Source organism: Ammodytes marinus (assembly GCF_949987685.1).
Source record: "Ammodytes marinus genome assembly, chromosome: 4".
Classification (NCBI taxonomy): Eukaryota; Metazoa; Chordata; class Actinopteri; order Uranoscopiformes; family Ammodytidae; genus Ammodytes; species Ammodytes marinus.
In genome coordinates, this window is record NC_137233.1 from 29,993,286 (window position 1) to 30,011,815 (window position 18,530).

Sequence of the window (18,530 nt, forward strand, 5' to 3'; positions counted from 1 at the left end):
TAAAATAAGAGCGCTTTATTCATCATCTTCAACGATAATGCACATTTTACACAACACATAGTGTAATCCCAGGGCTGATCTCAGGGCTGCTTGACAGGAACAGAAACATGACGGGAATATAACAGTGACATCAGTTCAATGATTAGACATTAATATGACTGAACATTTCCATTAAAAAGCACAAGCTGTGAGGTCTAAAAAAAGAAAAAAAAAGAAAAAAAAGTTATTTACCACCAGTCGTCTCTCTCCTTGTAAGGAGTCGACAATCACCTCTCGCCATCTTTCTTCATGGCATCTTCCTACACCCACCTCCAAACTGGAGCACGTAGCACCAAGTGCGTCAAAACTGTGGTCAAGGAGCACCCAGGCCTCAGCAGTGTGTATAAACACAGCTAACTTTAGGGGTAGTGTGGTACCTTCATACCACTTTGAAAGAGTTGCGGACAGGTCCACAAACTGAAACGGCAGACCGAGGGTCACAGTTCACCTCGGATTTCGCAGACTAAAAACAAGCTCTGATGATCTAAGCCGCAGACAGCTGCTCCTGGACAGTTTTTCTTCAAGCTGCTCAAACTTTTTTCAAGTTATTTCAAAAATCTTCTAGGTTCCTAAGATTATTAAAATGGCAACACCACAGCAGTAGATTAACAAATGTGTCCAATGTGAAGTGAACACATCAACTACCATATGACAGGATTATAATAAACTCCTCTTCTTTTCTATTAGATTCCATAAAATGTGGTATTTATATTAAGATGCATGTTCATTACTCAAGTACTTTAATCCTTTTCAAATACTGTGCAAACAGCTTTAGCATTGACAATGTCAATAATGGTTACAAAAATAAACGTTTTTTTCTTTTCTTTTTTCTACAAATCACAAAGATTGCATCTTCATTTAAAGGCCAACTTCACCGGTTGGAATATGAAGGTATATTGAACTCGGAGATCCTATTTAGTATAAATGTGCAAAAAAAATTGAAATCGGATCATCTTAGCCTGAGAAAAGGCAGAAATAGTGTTTTATGGTCTCAATGTCTAACCCTACAGTTTCCTTCTTGTGACATCACAGCAAGGGTAAGGATTAAGAGGACAGCTGGGCCAAGGGAAGACTAAGGGAAGACTGAGGGAAGAAAAACCTCATTCATTATATTATAATAGTTATTTTATAATGATAGAACGCTGGTTCCGTATGAGTGAAGTATTCCTTTAAGACAAGTGCAGATGAATCCTCACTGGATGAAATGGACATGTTTAGATTTGGTCATTCATAGCTTTTTTTTAGCTTTGTTCAAGGCATGAAAAACTGAAAATCTTTCCAATCTCACAGGCAACGTGATTGCATAAATTAAATAAAATTAAATCCTACTTTATCTGTTGTTATACCTTTAAGATGTTGTGCTATTCTCTATGTCTCATTGACTATGTCAATACAACAATGTACACTCTCCGATTACTCTGTTTCAAGCATAAACCTTTTGGGTTCTGAATGTGGAATCAAAGCACCCAGTCTACTCCTCGCTATCATCCTCTCTGATGGTCACCTTGACCCTGTGCCAGGCGTTACTCAGCACGCCCCTCAGGTTCCATATGGGAGGAACTGTGTCTGGCTGCATGTTGTAACTGTTGTCCACGGCTTTACAAACTATCTCCAGCTCCTGAGCATCAGGAGGCAGGGGAGCCGTCACCTCCCACAGCTTCCAGGCCCAGGCGCGTCCCGGTGGAGGTGAGGGTTCTGGCCCCTTCTCCCCGCTCCTCAGCTGGGCCACCTGCCACGTCTTGCCTCCGTCTACGGACACGTCAACACGCACCACCTCCCTGCCCCCGCCGCTCCACGCGTAGCCCTTCACTGTCACTTCTTCCGCACTGCGATCCACCGCGGCGCCGTCAGCCGGTGTGGTGATGGCCGACTGAATGGGCAGCTCTTGGATGGCTGGAGCGGCCTTGAAGTCCACCGTGTCCCAGTCGGTCCCGGGGGAGAAGCCCTTGTAGTCATTCTGCTGCCAGTGGCTGCTGCTCTCTTCTGAACTCACTATGATCTTCCCCAGCCACTTCACATTGCGTGCGCCCACCGTGCCCGGTACCACCACGCGCACAGGGTATCCGTGGTCGGCGGGGAGATCCTCACCGTTCATTTCATAAGCCAGCAGCACATCGCCCTCCTCGCTGACGGCCTTGTTGAGAGGGATGGAGGCGCCGTAGGTCGTCCCCGTCACGTCTTTGTCCAGTCCTTCAAACTGAACGTGGCAGGCCTGCCTGGCCACGTCTGGCCCGTAGCCGGCCGCCAGCAGCACGTCCCTGAGCCTGGCACCGCCCCACGTAGCGTTACTGATGGCAGCGATGCCCCAGTTCAGACCCTTCACCTGCTTGACCTTGTTCATCTCAGAGCGCCGGTTACCGGCACACTGCAGCGTGGCGGTGAGCGTGTGCTTGGGGAAGCGAGTCTTCAGCTCCTCTAAAGACAGCGTCAGCTCTCCAGGTAGCCCCTCCACACGCAGCTGATAGGAAGCCGGGTCCACCGCAGGAACTGGCAGGTGGTTCCTTTTGAAGAAGATAGCAGAGGGGGTGATGTAGCTGTCCGACAGGATTTCAGAAGGCGGCTCGGCATTGAAGGGCTTGAGGCTGTTGATGCGCAGGGCGGGGTGTCGCTCAGGGTCAGAGGAGTAAGGGTCAGATGACTTAACGGACTGCTGCTTCTTTACGTCCGCTGCACTCAGCTCGCCAACCTTCAGACACAAACGTTTGATTAAACCATATGGAACTAACTCAATTTCAGGCAGGCTATCACTTATTTTAAGCTTGGCTCAGATGACCTCAAGTGCAAGTCAAAGGCAACAAGCGACAATGAACTCTGTTTGATTACGCGTTCACTCTTCAAGAGAAACATCAGCTGTACACTGGCTACTTGAGGGAGTGCCAGTGTACAGTCTCCAGCTTGTTTTTCCTTACAGGACAATAGTAACAGAATGTCCAATGCAATTATTAACAGAATCCATGAGCTGTCCCACCTTATACTCTGAGAGCATTTCCAGCACGTGTTCCGAGTTGTGTACAGCATACAGCGCCCAAAAGGGTTCAAGAGGTCCGCCTGCCGCCAACATGATTTTATCCCCTCCAGGGTGCATGGACACAAACTCAGTGATGTCATAGACACCACCTTTGTAAGTGACCCACACACCATTCTCCAGCGAGCGGTGACTGTAGACCTCTTTCTGGGTGAAGATGGGAAGAGATGACGTCTTCTCTATGGCCTGCACCCTGGTGGTGTCTGCCTGCTCGGCCTGCAATGCAGAGAGGCCAAGAGACAAATATAAGAAACTCTCACTGACAACTGTTGCAACACAGATTTAGGTGTTTATTACTTGATAGGCATGCACACTGCGCCCACATTTACAGTTTTTTTTTCGATTGCTAACCCACAGTGGGCACAACTGTAGCTCAATGTGCAAAACTCTAACTACAGTCTGCACTACCAAAAGTCACTGGAGCTGAACATTTCACTTCACCTGCAAAATAGGCTCAGTGCAGCAAACACTATGAACCAGCTTCTTTGAGATAACACACACTGTCACTCAGAACATGCTCAGAGTATAAACACTAGCATCAAACCCCAATACACAAATTAGAAACTTTTAATTTTTACAGTTTTGAATAATTTGAGTTACTTCACACAAATAAAGTAATATTTTCTTTGAGGAAAGAGTGAAATGAGTTCACATGAAATTGTTCATTTTAAAACATACCAGTTATGTTCAGGTAAACAAAAATAAATGACGATCAGAAGTTTGCTTCAATAGATACATCTTTTTATTTTATATTTTATTCATAACATTTCCAAATGTAGTATATATCTGTGTACATATTCTATAATTGTAATACAGAAATCAATTCCTGTAATGTTGTCATTTACTGTAAGGGTGCAACTCTTACATTTTTGTTTGCTTGAAAATTCGTATTACAGATGCAACTTTATATCTTTGCAGATTGCGTTGCACCCTCAACCCTGCCTCTCTCAATGAGAGACAGGGTCTATCAGAGTTGCCCTTACTGTATTTCAACAGAAATTACAGCTCAATGTCTTCTAGGTCTTCCTCCACATATCCAGTCTCACTGCTTCTCTTCTCCCTCCAACAACCTGTCTTCCTATGTTTGAGCTTTCCCTATACTGTACAGTATAGTATGTTCACTAACAAGTCTAGAACAAGACACTTTCTTAGTGTTTCAGTTTAAATTGAAATCAGCAGTGTTTGAAATGCACTATGCTGATATCCATTCTGTTTTGAATGTGTGGTCTACAGTTGTGACAGCAGTGTGTTAGCATTTGAACAAAGTGCTAGAAATCCACAGTGTTGTGTAGGCTGAGGTTAAGCCATGAGATAAGTGTGTAGAGTTTTGAAAATTGTGTTTAAGCAATGAAAAACGAGCTACAGTTTGGTCCACATGAACCGATGCTGTGCATACTGTTGTTAGAGTTTTGCACTTGTTGTTCCAGTTGTGCCCACTGTGGTTTAGCGATCGAAAAAAACTGCAATGCTGCGCTTAAATATAACTCATGCGCTGCTGCTTTCAGGCAGGAATTTTTAGATCAAGCTAAAAGTTGATCTAAAAATCACATGCGGGTCAATCAAATATATTTTGCTTGTTGAATAGCAGCAACAATTTCCTGAGCTGTACATATAAATATTTAAATGTATTATTTTCTATTATTTGTCAAGGACTAAGAGCAAAACACAGCATAATGAATGCATACAGAAAGTAAGAGCTTTCTGACTGAAGAAAATACATGATATACCCTATTGTCCTACCAGTGTTCTGCTAATAAAAGCAGCTGCTAAGTCTTGAAACAGACTTTTTGAAGCATCACTGTTAATTATTCACACAAAAGTATAGGCGAGCTGCACTGTTGCTTGCGGTGGTTAATGTTTGAGTTGGATGTCTGAGTAGTAAGCAGACATCCATTTGTTTTTGCATAAACTGATCTTCAAGACATTTTGTTGAGATGCAACAGATGCAGCACACTTCTGCAATTGTGGTCAGCAGTTGGGGAAATAAATATTTGTGGTTTTAACTTCTAAACTTCCTAGTTTTTTTCTTTTCTCTGAAGAAGATGAAGCATCCTTTATGGCTCAAGATGTGTAAGCATGTTGAGTCAGACCAGACGTGGGAGTGAAAACCGATAAATGAGCTGACTTTGCAGCGAACCGATGAGACAGGTTATTGCCCCGCGCTGTAAATAGCAAAAGACCAAAAAAGGGTGCGACTTGGACGCAACACTGCAATTTCTTTCTTCCTCAATTGAATGTTGTTACAGTTGTGGTAGCAGATTTTGCATATGATATATCTCTGGACTCAAATGTTGGAATACTTAATAATGCAATAGTAAACATTTGCTATTATCTTGTATAGACCATAGTGCAATGACATATGTATATATTGAATGTGTTTTAGTGTAAACTGAAATGTAGATTCCTCAAAATGTGAGTGATGCAACAGACCACTCGGACAGCCACGCCTATGTTTAACTTATGCACAATTACTCTGTCTGCTCTCCTATTGTCCTATGCCCAAACTCCTCCTATGGTTAAGTTATGTACATTAGAACTGTCTGCCTCTCAGCCTGTCTGTCCTCCGACTACTGTTAGACGCCTCCCCTCCTGGGGAGCAAATGTCCCTTAAATACATGACGTTTTAAGGAAGAATTTGTCACTCTTGCACATACAATCTCTGTGTCTGTATTAGTGACCTCTCCGCGGAGATCCTTGCTGTATGATTGAAATAAAACCTGATGCTACTATTAACGTATCACTGTTTGCTTAATTTTCCTATTACACAGTGTTTACAGTTGAAAAAACAACAACAACGTTTGATTAACATACTTTAACTGTGGTGCAACGAAAGCAAATTGAATATTTTACTTTGCAGATCTTACCTTGTGATGGTGGTGGAGGCCACAAGCCAGTACGGCCCCCGTACCAGCCAGCAGTCCTGCCAGGGCATGTCTCCAGCTGGGACCATGGGCACGCTGGTACCATCTCTGGTCCTCCCTGCTGCTCAAGAGACGGACTGCACACGATGCCACAGCAGGTGTCACCTGATGCCTAAGAGGTGAACAAAAATAATTAATTATAATGAATAGTAATGTAACTTAAGGCAGATCAAGCTGAGCTAAATAGGTTTCAAGGATAAGTATAAAGTACAGGTGCAATCGCAGAGTGTAATATAAAACGATAAAAAGGGGCTAGAACGCCACTTGTGATGTTATGCAATTCATGTACTGTCCGTTATAGTATCCTTCATTAAATCAAGACCTTTGACTGGGTGGAGCTCAGAAAGGACACCAATTAACTAATCCCTCAAATAAAAAGCAGGTATAACACCTGTGTTACAGTTCTGGACCTTTGTATGTTGAGCGGGCCACATCGAGTCAGGCCGTGGCAGCGTCTGAGAAGCAGCATTGCACTGATGATCTGAAGAAAAGAAAGAAAAAGAGTTTCATAGGAGAAAGGAAACTCCACATGTGAAACATAACATCACAGCAACAAAGTAACAAAGGGACAATTTATCTGAGCCGGGAACAGCTCAACCAAAGACTGATTATTGCTCCTCAAATTGAATTGTTTCAGAAATGAGTCATTTCTGAAGGCCTAAAGAGGAATAACTATGTAACAACAGCATTGAGATACGAAAACAACAAAGATTACAGAAGTCTTAGAATAGTAACATCATTTTGTGTATAAAGAAAAAAATGTATCACTTTTTGTCCAGTCAATCATCTTGTGACCCCTCAGATTTATATGTCAGACCCTTTTGAGGATCCACACCCCCAGGTTGAGAAACACTGCTAGAGAGCAAACATTAGCCAGCATCTGGCTTGGTGGCTGCTGTTTGTTTTTCCCATCCAGATAACTGGAAGCAACCGTCAAAGTCTTCTGCAGCTTTAAATTCTCATGACAACAGGGCTTACTAGGGACTCTCAAATCAGCACTGAATCAGAATACTATTTAGGTCCGACAAGAGAAATGTGGATATTGAGGTTAAGATTAGCTTGCAAAAGGACCTGCAACAGTCCAGCTCAATACAGGTTTTTGTCAGCGAAACGCTAGTACATAGAGTAATACATAACCTGGGACAGCTGCTAAAAAACACATGCTGTTGGCTACAGGATTTTTTTTTCTGTTTTGTTTTTTTACCTGAAGGCTATTTTATATTTCTTTTGGGCGAAGATCACCAAATCGTCTTTCTTGTTTTCAGCCGACATGTGTTGCTGTTCCAAGATGACCAGCTGAACCTTTAAACTCCTCTTCAACTCCTACTGAACCAGCCAACCAGCATCTGCTTCAACCTTCAAAAGGAGCCAACCAGCTCAGGGGGAGTGAACAGAGGAGAAGGGCTGAGCTACAACTGCTGTATGGTTCACTCTTCTCCAGCCACAGAAATGCTACTAGATGTGTCGCTCCTTTATAGCAAACAGAATTGGTCCGGTGTGCAAATAAGAAACCTGCCCATACTTATGAGCATTTAATTGAGACAAATGTAATTTAAACAGGGCTTTGTCTTCTTCCCTTTACAACACCCATGACATTTTGACAATAATTGGCCGTTATGACTCAGTAATGACTCTGGCCTGAATCAAGAGAAAGGCCTCACTAACCTTTAATCTTTGGGTAGGGCTGCTTTGTGAGGAAAGGGCTGAAAGTGACTAACTGGGAGGAAGGGCACAGATCTTACTGTCCACCAGAGCATCTGACCAAAATTACAGGCACAATCTTTCCTTTAAAATGTAGGCCGAACTTTAAATTACTGCGTTGTATAAATGTTTTTTTTTTTGAACAGCGCTTAATTACAGGTTATCCATACATTGACAGATAACATGTAAATGAGGGCTGCTTTATCAATCAATTACCCCTGGCTTATCAGTGCCAGTGGTCATTAAGATAAGTCTGGTCTTCAACAAGCAAGCGCTAATCTCCAAGAGGTTAGAGGGGTCCAATGGTGATAGGCTACTGTTTTCTTTAATATGTCTCTTTCACTGAAGAAATAATAATGTTGAGCCATGAGCTTCCAACAGCTCAATCAAAAAATAAAAGATCTCACACGATCTGCTTTACAAGCAAGTTGAAAAAAAAAACCATCTAAGTTAAGTTATAAACATTTGATTATGACTAGTTTGAGGTTTTTTTTCCCCTTAGGATAGGCCTACTTTGCAGAACACTTAAAACCGTGAAACATTTTTCAATGGGCTATATTAACTTTTGGAGATTGAAATCCCCTCGCCTGAATTATGCTTTTGAAATGACCTCACCTTCGTTAATTTACAATAAATCAGGGCTTTTAAGCACTTTTTCCAATTCCTGGTCTGTGGTGCACAACAAGGATTTAACAGAGAAGTACGCTACTGAATTCTACACAATAATAAACCCAGGTATTAAAGAAATTAATAAAAAAAAAAAAAAATACAGGCACACTCAACTGCAAGTGCCATTTACCCTCTGACATTCATGGTGCTGGTTGTATATCTGACCAGACCATTTAGGAGAAGTGTGTCAAGAAAGGTATGAAGCAGACACAAAACTCTGATCGCCTACTACACCGATACAACATAATGTAACACATTTGGCTGACAGTGCACACTCACACTGCTGTAGTAAGCAGCAAGGGAGACCATTAAAGACCTAACATGGCTTTGACAAAACCTGATTTGTTTGTCTTCAACAACAAAACACCTTCAACAAATGTGGTGGCCATGCTGTGGTCAGTACAGTACTGTGCTCTGGTTGAAGCAGTAGGATCTGTGGTGTGGACCCTTAACAATAAACCCCATTGAAATCAACCCTTAAGAAGTTACCATAATGTTCTTCTCTTTATGTCAGTTAAACTCACATCCAAGGTAAACAAGCATAAGGCAGCCAGCTCAAATGGTCAGTCGAAAATAGCTTCAGACGTTAGAAGAAGAAACGCGACGTTAATCTGACAGTTCGGAGCTTCATCACCCTCAACATCACCCTCCTCCTCCTCATGGCTAGGCTAACTAAAGCTAACTCGCCACAATGTCCCCGTCTTAACTCACTCATTCACATAGCTTATTTCCCGCACAGGAAACATAAATGTTAGTTACTCACTCGGGTCTGTTGTGTCAGTCTGCTTCGGTCTGCTTGGACCCACGTCACCCTCAACTATGCTCAACCGAAACTAACGCTGAGCGGCTCTCGAACGTTACACAAACAGCAACCGGGTGGCGTTCAAGATCAATAGTGTTTACTTATCTCCAGTGCATAGATACTTTAAAAGATAAGGCATAAGCCTACCTCATGTCAACTCAAAGCCTCTGTACACTGTACAGTTTGGAATAGGAAGGTGTATCCTATTATTTACTATCTATGGGTGTATCACACACCCGCCCAAACCTAGCCTTATTAGGTCAAATGGCTTGACGCCTATAAACAAGTAAAAAATAGCCATAGGCTATATTAATTTATAGTATTTACACTAGTTGCTGTAACTCTATCTTATCAATAAAAACATTAGCTCCAGGCCTCCAGCTAATGCACCCTTTACTTAAAGGTGCAGTGTGTAATATGACATCATCAAGAAAGTTCTAAGGGGCTAATCCTTCACACACCCTGAGATAGGGCTGTACGAGAAATCTTATCAGATACAGCCTGATTGATCACTAGATAAAAAATGCCGGATCAGCAGTCATGCACAGTTGGGGATGTGAACGTCTTCTTCCTGTCTGCCCTCAGGTATGAAAAAGAACATAATGGGTCATTAGATTTATTGGTTGAAGTACAAGTAGTACCAGTGCTCTTGCTGACCTCAGCAGTCATCTTGGAGGAATTCTTTAGCAGGAATCTTTTAATTGCTGCAATCAACTTCAGACACAAAGTAGATAGGTGTGTGGACATAGCACAGTCAATTTCACCAGATATACTGTATGCCTCGCTGCTGGCCTGCCAATTGATGCAAAAGTGCAACCAGCAATAACATTTTCAATTAAGTATTATAATAATAACTTGAACATGTTACCACAATAGACTATATCATTTTACATGTTATTGAGTTGAGGAAAAGTAAAAATAAATGTTAATAAATTGTCCCCCTTCTTCTTTTGTGTCACCACATGTGTACTTATTATTTAGTTTAGTTTTTCTGAAGAGAACAAGTGTTTAAATACTTTTTGTGTTAGAATGTTGAATAGAAGCTTTTTTTCTCTAAAAAAAAGGTGCAGTAGTTAGTCACTTATTAATGTTCAAATGTTAGACAATGCACATTTAAATCTACAAAGTGATGACTGTTGAAGAGAAAGAAATAAAGTCAGAATTTCACATCTTGAAGATATTTCACACTCTTGTCAGCAACTAAAGTAAATCAGGGACCAATATATTCAGATCAAACCCCAAGGGCAATAGACCACAGTTCCTCACTTCAATTTCTTCTGGTTCCATTCAACTCTTTAAGGCATTTCCAGCTGTAAAGACACTTGCTACAGAAGGGTGTAATGTCTGGACTCAACCACTATTGTGTGAAATGCGGCTGAGGGTTGTTGTAGTTTCCCTGGTTTAAACGTTGCCGGAGCGAGGCCAGCCATGCCATGTTTGGGGAATCCAGTAAAAATATAACCTAGCTGGGGCACGTACAGAGTGAGGTTTCTGTAAGACCCACTGGACCATTCTGTCTGTGTTTTGATGGACAATATTTCCATCATCACTGGAATTCTTTACACATTTCACTTCTAAATCTCTACAGTAAAAAATAAAGTTTTTTTTTAAATACATTGTGGTAATGATACATGTGATAAATAAGAGTTTATCCAGGTCATTTCTATGTGTGTCCTTCACTGCCCTCTGACTGCGTTATGTCAGTGAAGTCCACTTTGTGAATGGAGCAGAACATCTTGTTGATCATTGAAACAATTTACAGGCAAAACAAAGCCTTCAGCTCACAGAGAAGAGACACATCAGTCTGACATTTCAACATATAAAGAGAGCCAGCAATCAGGCCTTTGTCAAACTGTACACACACGCCTTAAATATGTGTTTAGAGTACTTGTATGCAGGTGGGTGCAATCTATTGTATGTATTAAAGCTGTAAATGTCAAAGATAGATGTGCTTTTGTTGCACAGTTCAATGCTATTCCTTAAAAAAAAAGGTTTTAATCTCTAATGGATTTTTGTAGTTTTGTGTAGCTCTATGATCTGTGTTACCTACTGCCCCTCAGACATGTGATAAGTAATTCAGTCTGACCAGAAGAACTAAAAAAACTTCTTATAGTAGTTCATTGAACCAGGAGACATTCATATGCACAACATGGTGAACATGTGCTTCTATTGCTTCTGTAAACCATATGCACTTACTGTAAATGCTAGCCTATCACCCATGTCATCCATCACTACTGGGCTCTATAGCATAACCTGCTGGCAAAGAGTACACAGTCAACACTGCAGTAATAAATGATCAAAATCTAATAGTTATTCTTTGAACTATTCCACAAATCACAGGGACTTAATACATTTAGTTTCACCATTTTAATCCACTGGTGGTGTAGTACAAAACATGGAGGACTTGTGTGAGTCATCCATTACCTTTTTGTATGAACTGTATTAAGTAGCACCCTGGAATCTATGCAGTCCCCACATAATAAAGTGGTCTTTTGGGTGCATAGTGCTCCAATTTACCTTTCTGTATCTAACCTCTGACTGATTCTACTAAAAGAAAATATGGAAAAGCATTCAATGGCACCAAAGATTCTCTGACACTGGACTTTGAACAGAACTTCAGAACAACGTGTATACAAGTTTAATATTTTGAAAAAGCATTACTTCAGATTTTAAATACAATATTCTGAAAAATTGAAAAAAAGAAAAAACAAGGCTCTACAAATGAGAGAGTCTACATTACAACATGGAAAATGTCCAAACAAGTAAACCCTGTTACTATGTCGCTCCAGGATTTAGCCGTAGTCTTTTTAAAATTCACATTTCAGCTTAACTTGGTCTTTGTCGGTCTGATTCGTTGTAGCAGTACTTTGCTTGATGAGAACAACTGTTAACCACTCTTCCAACACAGAAGGACTGACTGGATCCAACTGGTGCGTCCAGTGTGTTCGCTGACATTCACTGCTGTGTCATCTTGGCTGCTTCAGCTTTTATTAGTGAGATGAGTTCCAGATTGATTAGAAACACAAAGCGAAGACCTGCAATCTGAAGAAGGAAGACACAGCGGGTTTAGTATGTCTCTCACTCTATACCACTCAAAATACATCATGGCTGTTCAGTTTGGATCATATACAGTGCCTTGCAAAAGTATTCACACCCCTTGGAATTTTCCACATTTTGTCACGTCACAACCACACACGTACATTTATTTTATTGGGATTATATGTGATAGACCAACACAAGGTGGTGCATCATTGTGAAGTGGAATGAAAATGAAATATGGTTTTAATTTTTTTTTAAATAAAAAACTGAAAAGCATGGCGTGCATAAGTATTCAGCCCCCCTGAGTCAATACGTTGTAGAACCACCTATCGCTCTAATAACAGCTGCAAGTCTATTGGGGTATGTCTCTACCAGCTTTGCCCATCAACTCTGAGCAGCTTCCCTGTCCCTGCTGAAGAACAGGACCCCAACAGCATGATGCTCCCACCACCTTGTTTCACGGTAGAGATGGTGTGTATAGGGTGATGTGCAGAGTTAGTTTTCCGCCACACATTGCTCTTCGCGTTAAGGTAAAAAAACTTCCTTTTTGGTCTCATCTGACCAGAGCACCTTCCTCCAACCCTTGCCACAAGCTATGCGGGGGACACAGCATATTCAGATGAGACCAAACTTGAAGTTTTTGGCCTGAATGCAAAATGCAATGTGTGGCGGAAACTAAAACCCTATACACACCATCCTCACCGTGAAACATGGTGGTGGCAGCATCATGGGGATGCTTTTCTTCAGCAGGTACAGGGAAGCTGGTCAGAGGTGATGGGAAGATGGATGGAGCCAAATACAGGACAGAAAACCTGTTATCTGCAAAAGACTTGAGACTGGGGCAGAGGTTCACCTTCCAGAGGGACAACTAGCCTAAAAATACAGCCAGATCTACTATGGAATGGTTTATATCAAAGCATAGTCATGTGTTAGAATGGTCCAGTCAAAGTCCAGACCTCAATACAATTGAGAATCTCTGGAAAGACTTGAAAATTGCTGTTGACAGACGCTCTCCATCCAATCTGATGCTAAATCTGAAGCTCAAGCTATTTTTTAAAGAAGAATGGGCAAAAATGTCAGTCTGTAGATGGGCAAAGCTGGTGGAGACATACCCCAAATAGATTTGCAGTTGTAATTGCAGCGATAGGTTCTACAACATACTGACTCGGGGGGGCTGAATACTTATGCACTGCACGCCACACTTTTTAGTTTTTTATTTATAAAAAAAAATTAAAACCACGTTTCATCTTCATTCCACTTCACAATTATGCGCCACTTTGTGTTGGTCTATCACATAGAATCCCATAAAATAAATGTACGTGTGTGGTTATAAATGTCGAAAATTTCAAGGGGTATGAATACTTTTGCAAAGCACTGTACAACTTGGTAAACACCCTCTACACACCTCCACCACTGAGTTGTTGTTGAGTTTCCACTTGTTCCCTGACAGGACCGGTCTGCCATCGATGTAGATGGGCCGTCTGCCCTCATTGGCGATGAAGAAGTCTCCATTGTTCTTCAGTTTAATAATTCCTGTACATGTCAATACAAGTGATTCATTAACTGATAAATACACCAAGACGATTGACTGGTAATTGGTAGTTTAGGTAAAGTCAGCAATATCTGTATATAAATCAATACAATAAAAAGACTTGTTTAAAAATCAATTGTTGATTAAAAATGACTGAGGGCCTTTTAAGAGAATATCTACTTTCTTTGCAAATTCTGCACGAGTGTGACTGCTATTCTCTATTCAACTTCCACACATTATGTGTCATAGCTTAACCATTAGTATAAAATGAAACATAGAACAATAAATGTATATTGCCCCTGACCAGAATATGGCGAAGGACCAACTAAGTCCTATGAGAGGCCGGCCTTGTTGTACTCTTAAAAAAGGTTCCTGCTGAGGAGACAAGCTTTATCTTGGTCAAAATACAAAAGCGATGACAAAGAGCGTTGTTCGCCAAATTCCCTTCCAAAAATATAACATGTGGTCAACATAACATCAAACACATTTTAGTAAAGAAAGAGCTCTGTCCAGTAGCTCATAGGAAGACAATGTATGAGTTTACTCACCTTGTTTTCTTGATATTTTCCAGGCAGGTCCCTCTAGCGATAGGTCTACATCTATGGGTTTGTCCTTGGTCGCCCTGCCCAACGTAATCTGTATGAAAAGATAATTAGCATCACAGTGAAAATACCTCTCTGACTGTTTTCTACATTTTATTTTATTTTTTTAAACCAAAAATGTGTTTGGGAAAGACGTTTTACCTCTCGCGATCTCATGAGGTAGCGTACCATTCTTCCTCGTAACGCTGCCAGTGTCTGGTTGTCAAAGTCGGGCATGCTCATCCCTGTTGGCGCAACAAACATGAAAACAAATGGGTTCCGCAAATCAGGATTCCACAAAACAAAGTATACCTTAAAAAGGCAACGGCTGGTGCTCGATGAATCATAGTTTATATACCTGTGATACTGTCCACGAGCACCTGCCAACGAGGCAGCTCCTGCTCCAACTGCCTGATCTCCCTTTTCTGGTGTCGATCAGAAATCATCAGCTCTGAAAGGGAAGGCCAAGGTAAACCAGGAGTAAGGAGGTTTATAACACCACATTGATCAAATATTTACATCAATGTTATACAAAAAAACACAAATCCATTAGGATAGTTAACTGTCAGAGCAATAGTAATGCTATAGCTGTATAATAACAAACCAATGGTCTTCCTTATAACAACTCATAACTAAACCAGACAGCTTTGTCATTAGGTATCTTCACGTAATGAAGCATCTGAGCTTCACTGTCCATTCACAAGGTGAGAAGATGAAGTGTATTATTATTGTATAACTAGTTTCTTCATAATACAGTTCCTTACCATGTTCCAACACCTCGTCTCTACTCTCCCTGTGTAAAAAAAGAAACAGCGGTAAAATCTCATGGACATGCAATACTTGAAGAAGATGAAAAATACCAGTGCTAGATGAAAGAAATAGTCTTACTTTAACTTTACATCATCGACCATTTGCTCAGCGTCAGAGAAGTTGAGGACCTGGTCGCCTTTAGGGAGAGGCTGGACTGCAGCACACAATCAAAGGCATCAAGACAAGAACATAAAGGAACTGTGGCACTCATCACTTCCTTAAAGAGATGAAAACACAGGGCTTTCTCCAATAGCACACATTCACTTTTTCAAATTGAATATCTCACTTTATATGACAATTCAATAAACTGTAATGTAAATACTTAAAAATATGTAATTTAGTAATTAACCACACCACAGTTATAATATTAGGTATGTGATACCGAGTCACATACTAGTTAACTTAATAAAGAGTTATACCCTTTATACTTTAACTCTTCAAAATATTTCACACTTTATTTTAAACATACTGGTGTGTTTTTTGACCTAGTACACATAAATAATAGTTTGTTTTAAGAACAAGTTACTGCTAGAGCATTGCAGTTTGCTTGGAGTTGGAGGATGGCCAAGAGAAAAATGTTATCCATAACTTGATGTGCATCATCGGTCTACAAAAGGCATTTCTTTTCCATGTTTTGAAGTGATAGGGGAGACTCATCTTACCGCTCTGGTCATCCAGTAGATAGTACTGCTTAAGGAGCTGCCAGTGCACCAGCAGGCTCTTTGGGGTGCGAGATGGGTGAAAGACACTGGGGTGTTTGCTCAGAAGCTCCTGAAACACGTCCAGTTTGGGCTGACTAGTCTGTGCAATGAAAAACATAAACAAAACTGCTTCTGAACAGCTGAGCTGGATAAAAAAAAACAGCCTATATTCAAATTGTATAATTCTAAATGATTTCTTTGTTTGACATTATATATTTTTATACTTTAATTACAACAGTGAGACGTTCCTTAAGTAACAGTTTGACTTACTGAACCAATCTTGGCCAGCAGGGCCTCCTCAGACTGACTAAAGAGAGCTTTGCTTTGGATTGCTGCAATGGCCTCTGGGTGAAGCTGACGCATTGCCTGCCATGCTAGCCTGAACAGAGAAAACAGAGATAATGGAATTACATTTTAAATGGGTGAATTATATAGATATGAATACACTGTATGCTGTAGAGACTTGGAGAGGGAGGTCAAGCTGCTGGCGCTGGTTAAGTCTCTTACTTTGAGATGACAGGATCGTAGAGGAGAGAGTACCACCTCTCTTTAATTTCCCGCAATGTGAAACGACAGCTGAACTTGACCCCCAGATGAACGGAGGTCAGATCTGTGGTCTAGGGACAAATACAAACTCTTAGATCATCAATTGAACTAAGAAAGTCTTACAAACAAGCTCATCATATTAGTTTCCAAACACCATCCATACTTTCAGATAATGAATATTACTTTCTTTCTACTGACCTGTAACACCGCGTTTATAAGTAGGAGGTCATCAGTGGGCTTCCATCGCCCCAAGTCTTTTGTGATGTGTAGAGGCTGCTTGCTTTTCTTTACTCTTTTAGTGATGGGTGCAGGGTTAACTACCATGCTAGGAGGCGGTGTGAGAGCAGTTCCAGATTTTGTCACCTGACAGAGTTGCATAAAAAGGCACAAAAAAAATATCCATCAAACCAATGTAAGCTTATCATCTTTGCCACGAGATCATCCAAGAATTTGTAAAGGTCTTGTGTACCTTTTTTTTCTCGCTGGATGAAGGTTCACTCCCTGAACAGCGGACAGGCTCCATGACCGGAGGGCCTTTAACTCTACTGGACGACTTGACGAGACTGCTTTCCACCAGCTCATCGTCAAACTTCTTTCTCTTTATTGACCTAAGGGATGGATAAGAGCATTACATAAACAATACACATGTTTGCTTTTAATGCCAAGAAAAGACATTGATTATTGTAGTTAAGTTTACACAGCCTGGAATATTGTACAAGAGCACAAGTCAAACCTGGAAGAACTTCTGCGTTTGGGAACCCCACTGCCAAATGCTTGAGTTGCCGTCCTTTTCACGTCTTTGACTCCGAGTGACTCTTCGTCCTCCGAGCGACTCTGAGCACCAGCTACTGCCATCGGTGCACCAACTACAGGGTCACCCGCTTGCATCTGTTCATTCACATCAGGAATAAACCAGACAATTCTCAGCTCAGATTAGAAAGGCCTCAACACATGGTGAGATTAGACTTTCAGTGGCTCGTATTACAAAGCTTTCACTTCCCAGAGTTGCAGTGTTCATAGAGCATTCACTTGATCTTATTGCAGCTTGTGCATAGTTATTACAGTATTACGGTCTAAGAAATCAATAATATGCTGTCATTTTGCGGTGAGCAGTATGTCTATGGATTTAAGGAGCATACACACACCTTTCAATGGGTTCTTTGGCAGGTACATGGTAAATGAGTTAGGACTATACCGGCCTGGTCACCCGTTTTAAGCAAGTCATGTTAATCCATGATAGTAAACATCTTCAAAACTCTTTTGACAACATGATTGAACACAGCTTTAAAAGAGCCAAATTAGAAATATAACGTGAGAGTTATAACCACACTGATGAAAGTAATTTATTCACAATTTTACGTAGACACATTATAAAGTAGCTATGTATGTTTATGTTTTTGAGAGTAGGGGGGATGGACTGGCTAATCTCAGAGATGCCTTTGTTTACAAGAAATGTTAGCCATAAGACCTCAACTGTTCCATTCAATAGGTTATATTTAGCATTAGCATACAACACAGTCTGTTTGCTTAATCAACATCATTTGGTAAAAATATCGTTGCTTTATGTTGGTTAGCTAGCATTAGCTTAGCTAACACAACGTCCAGCGTTAAGCGGCCAGCTAAGCCAACTGGCTACACCATGTCTTGTGACTCACCTTTTCTCGCTGATTTCCTTCGTTGTGATATCTGGTACGTTCACCGGAGTCCGTATAGTATATTTGTGCTTCTTTTAAACACCTTATTAGCCAGCTACATGGCTAACTGGCTACATTGACGTGCCCCTGTTAGCATTAGCTGCACTGCTACAATGTTTTCTTCCTGCGCGGTGGGCAGCTTGCGGCGCGTTACCGCCGCCTGCTGGGCTGGAGAATAAGCTGCATGTTTTAAATCTACTGTAGGCCTACACTGCCTCTTATAATAGGTCCATGAAGTCTACAGCACAGCCATGCCTACAACCGATTTATTTGTTGTCCTATTGTTCCTTTATTTTTTTAAACAAAAATAAAACTGTCTTTTTATACATGTTATAACCTATAGGCCTACCTAACCACTACAATTTAAATAGGCTAGTTTTATAAAACTGTCTTTTTATACATGTTATAACCTATAGGCCTACCTAACCACTACAATTTAAATAGGCTAGTTTTATTTTACTGTTACAATAT

At 41.0% G+C, this 18,530-nt stretch overlaps 2 protein-coding genes across 3 annotated transcripts; both read right to left on the reverse strand.

Annotated features, from left to right (window-relative positions):
• suox (sulfite oxidase) lies at positions 1–9,268 on the reverse strand. 2 transcript variants are annotated; one of them, XM_080025377.1, is made up of 5 exons: positions 9,119–9,268; positions 6,396–6,466; positions 5,929–6,097; positions 3,008–3,280; positions 1–2,725 (listed from the first exon to the last, which is right to left on the reverse strand). In XM_080025377.1, exons 2-5 carry the CDS (start codon positions 6,452–6,454, stop codon positions 1,511–1,513), a joined length of 1,716 nt encoding a protein of 571 aa, XP_079881503.1. In that variant the 5' UTR covers positions 6,455–6,466; positions 9,119–9,268; the 3' UTR covers positions 1–1,510. The 2 variants fall into 2 exon arrangements, with proteins under 2 accessions (XP_079881503.1, XP_079881504.1); XM_080025378.1 differs by lacking the exon at positions 9,119–9,268 and adding an exon at positions 7,190–7,251.
• A 2,511-nt stretch (positions 9,269–11,779) lies between these two features.
• Positions 11,780–18,173, reverse strand: mcrs1 (microspherule protein 1). The gene is made up of 14 exons (XM_080026920.1): positions 18,021–18,173; positions 17,099–17,253; positions 16,835–16,973; positions 16,564–16,728; positions 16,327–16,436; positions 16,090–16,198; positions 15,781–15,919; positions 15,197–15,272; positions 15,073–15,101; positions 14,667–14,759; positions 14,471–14,553; positions 14,276–14,363; positions 13,602–13,729; positions 11,780–12,199 (listed from the first exon to the last, which is right to left on the reverse strand). The coding sequence occupies exons 2-14, from the start codon at positions 17,251–17,253 to the stop codon at positions 12,113–12,115; spliced, it is 1,401 nt and encodes a 466-aa protein (XP_079883046.1). The 5' UTR covers positions 18,021–18,173; the 3' UTR covers positions 11,780–12,112.
• Positions 18,174–18,530: the final 357 nt, after the last annotated feature.

Excerpts from the sequence above, each read along its gene's own strand:
- suox (XM_080025377.1), bottom strand. The coding sequence starts at position 6,454 with ATGCTGCTTCTCAGACGCTGCCACGGCCTGACTCGATGTGGCCCGCTC. Across the intron at positions 3,281-5,928 it reads GCCTCCACCACCATCACAAG|GCCGAGCAGGCAGACACCAC; the intron begins GTAAGATCTGCA and ends TCTGCATTGCAG. Across the intron at positions 2,726-3,007 it reads AAATGCTCTCAGAGTATAAG|GTTGGCGAGCTGAGTGCAGC; the intron begins GTGGGACAGCTC and ends TTGTGTCTGAAG.
- mcrs1 (XM_080026920.1), bottom strand. The coding sequence starts at position 17,253 with ATGCAAGCGGGTGACCCTGTAGTTGGTGCACCGATGGCAGTAGCTGGT. Across the intron at positions 13,730-14,275 it reads GAAAATATCAAGAAAACAAG|GAATTATTAAACTGAAGAAC; the intron begins GTGAGTAAACTC and ends TGACATGTACAG. Across the intron at positions 12,200-13,601 it reads ACAACAACTCAGTGGTGGAG|ATTGCAGGTCTTCGCTTTGT; the intron begins GTGTGTAGAGGG and ends TTCCTTCTTCAG.